Source organism: Dermacentor albipictus, chromosome 3, assembly GCF_038994185.2.
Source record: "Dermacentor albipictus isolate Rhodes 1998 colony chromosome 3, USDA_Dalb.pri_finalv2, whole genome shotgun sequence".
NCBI classification, from domain to species: domain Eukaryota; kingdom Metazoa; phylum Arthropoda; class Arachnida; order Ixodida; family Ixodidae; genus Dermacentor; species Dermacentor albipictus.
Genome location: NC_091823.1, coordinates 58,778,108 through 58,780,920, shown reverse-complemented (window position 1 = coordinate 58,780,920; position 2,813 = coordinate 58,778,108). Strand labels below are relative to the sequence as shown.

Genomic DNA, 2,813 nt, shown 5'->3' with positions numbered 1-2,813 from the left:
CTCTGTAGTTTTTGTGTGTGCTGTGATATGTGCTCTCTCTCCCTCTCCCCCTTCCCCATCTTTAATCTCCCCCATCCCTCTCCCATGTGTAGGGTAGCAAACCGGTTAAGCCATACTGGTTAACCTCCCTACCTTTCCTTCTCCACTTTTTCCTTCCTTCCTTCCTCTCTGTAGTTTCTGCTACGGTGCACACGACTGGCCCGATGGATGCGTATGTACCATGCTGAATGACTAATGCAACACAGTCATGACAAGCGTGGGCTTTTTTTGTCCGATAAAGAGCGATGTCACTCGCCAATGTACAGTTTATTTACATATCACATGTGTTCAGCGAGACAAACGCTACGACAGAACTGTTTGTGTCTTTAAAAAAAAATGCAGGTTCCATGCACAATCTGCTGCCTTCGTTCTCTCCCTAACGAAGGTATAGCAACGAGCATATCTTCAAGTAACAATGCAGACGTTGTGAACAAAGTCTAGCTATAAAATACAGTGGACAGAAATATTATCAACAACGCCGATACAAGAAGCTTATGTACAATGAGGTGTGAATGTCGGCCTTCATTTGCCACAATACACATAGTGTAAAACTCATTGTTTCTGTAGACGCGTGTACTGTCATGTATTACCCTTTCGTATAATTTCGGAAGGAAGATAGATAGAATCCTCATGTAAGTTGACACATGACAAAAATTATGCCAGCTGGTTAAACTTTCAACATCAAGAATGTAAAAGGCTGGCAGGAGTGTCTCCTCTTCTATCATATTTAGGAGTTATGACGTTAGCAAAATTTATCTGCATGCACTCTGTTTCAGTAGAAAATTCGTCTCAACAAAGAGACAAGAACTATGTAGTCGGTCTCTCTTTTTTGTTGCTCTTGTTGTTGTTCTTTGGCTCGCCACAGTCGAGCATTCGCAGAATGTGTTAAAGCGCTTGGCATCAGGGCCTAATTGTGTTGGTAAATAGACAAAACGCATCGAGAACGCGGAAATTCTCAGTGACGAGCTTGACGTTACATTGCGAAAAGGTGCATATGGCAGCTGTATATGCTGTACATCGCTAAAAACGAGCTTATTTACACTACCATGCAGCTTCTTCGCATATCACGGATAACGTGTAACATAACTCCTATACGGTGATTGTTGGTGAAGTTTGTACGCACAGTTTGACTGGAGCGATAGAAAACAGGCTCTGTTAAACGTTTTGCGCAGGCGCAACGCTCACGTGCTGCTCAGTTCATCGGGTACTAGGTCGTCGCACTCATAAGTCTGCACAAACAAAACACAAAAACAAGATGGAGCACAGCTCCACATCATCTGAACGCTTACAGGTCCCGTTTGAACTTTCGGTCTGAAAAAGTGCACAAGCGAAGACAGGAAAAAGGGCTCGCGACGCGTGAGTTATTTTTTACAATTCTTTCTTCGCCTCCACGTTGTTACCATTGGCGTTGTGACTGTGTCCGTTTTCGCTGCGTAGCTGAGGAGCCGACGTACTGGGAGGTCCGCCTGACGTGCGGCTAAGGTATGCTTGAACGTAAAAGTTCACGAAGAGGCCCAGAATGAGGATGACTTGTGGGATTCCGATGCAGAGCAACACGACCGGATAACCGCAGTCAACGAAAATTGGTATAGATGCATGAGCGATCATTATGAAGAACTGGATGATCTGTATTCTGGTCAGGTACCTCTTCCACCACAGATATTTCTGGATGGAGGGGCCGAGCGAAGCGAGAAAGTAGTAGACGTACATGATGATGTGCACGAAGGCGTTTAGGCACACACCGAACACGGCCTGTCCGTCGGGGCCGAACTGCAGAAACATCCAACCATTGAACACGACTATGGTGTGATGGGTCACGTGGAGCACCGATATGTGGGAGAATTTCTTGGTAAGCACGAAGAACAGCGTGTCCAGAAAGTCGGCGACACGGACGAGGAAGTACCAGTAGTAGGCATTCAGGAGGTTCCGGGAGTTTTCGTCGGCTTTGTACGTCAGGCCCTGGCAGAATAGACTGTAACCGGCTGCCCAGAAGGAGTAGTAGATGATTCTGTACAAGAAGTAGATGTTTGACAACACCTGGAACAGGTTGTAGATTCGAATGATACCTTTAAGCTCGTATGGTTTCCGGTGCTTCATGAACTTGGGACCCCACACTTTGGCCATGTACAGGTAACCTCCCAACAGGACGACGATGAAGCTGGTATTGTGCAGGAGCTTCCAATCCTTGGTGCGCGGATCCCTGATGGTCATAAGCTGGCGTATGGTGTGCATCACGATGCCCTCCTCCATGATGACAGGCACCGGTGTGGCAGCTCAGCGAGCTGTCAGACACTTTCGAGAATTCCCGCGAAACACGTGTGTGCACCCAGCGAAGAAAAGCAGGCTGGCCAGCGGTAGAGACGCATAGCGCTCACTTTTATATGACCAGTTGCAATTACAGTAGCGGGCGATGCCAGTGACATGCCTACTCGTACGCAGCAGCCGCAGCCCTCGCTGGCCTCAGACAAAAGAAACACGGAGTGGGCAAGGGTGTTTTTCTTGCGTAGCGCGCACGCTTGTCCATGAAGGGCACTTTATTTTTGTGTTCCTGGAACGTCTGCGCACACGAGAACGATGCTTAACTCGTTTGGCGCCTCGAAGACAATGAAGCTTGCGTACTTTTTTCCTGTCGCCAAGATTTAAATATGCGGATCTGTTTAGCCGAAGGAAGAGAAAGGGTGAAAGCGTCATCTACTTTTCATTACTGTCAGGGTCGCACAAAAAAAAATTAAGAAAGGAGTAATGACAGCCTTAACGCAACTCTCACGTCTTAC

At 47.2% G+C, this 2,813-nt stretch overlaps 1 protein-coding gene across 1 annotated transcript; it reads right to left on the bottom strand.

Moving 5' to 3' along the window:
* Positions 1-206: 206 nt before the first annotated feature.
* LOC135898743 (very long chain fatty acid elongase AAEL008004-like) lies at positions 207-2,403 on the bottom strand. Its single transcript, XM_065427872.1, has one exon. The coding sequence runs from the start codon at positions 2,287-2,289 to the stop codon at positions 1,408-1,410; it is 882 nt and encodes a 293-aa protein (XP_065283944.1). The 5' UTR covers positions 2,290-2,403; the 3' UTR covers positions 207-1,407.
* Positions 2,404-2,813: the final 410 nt, after the last annotated feature.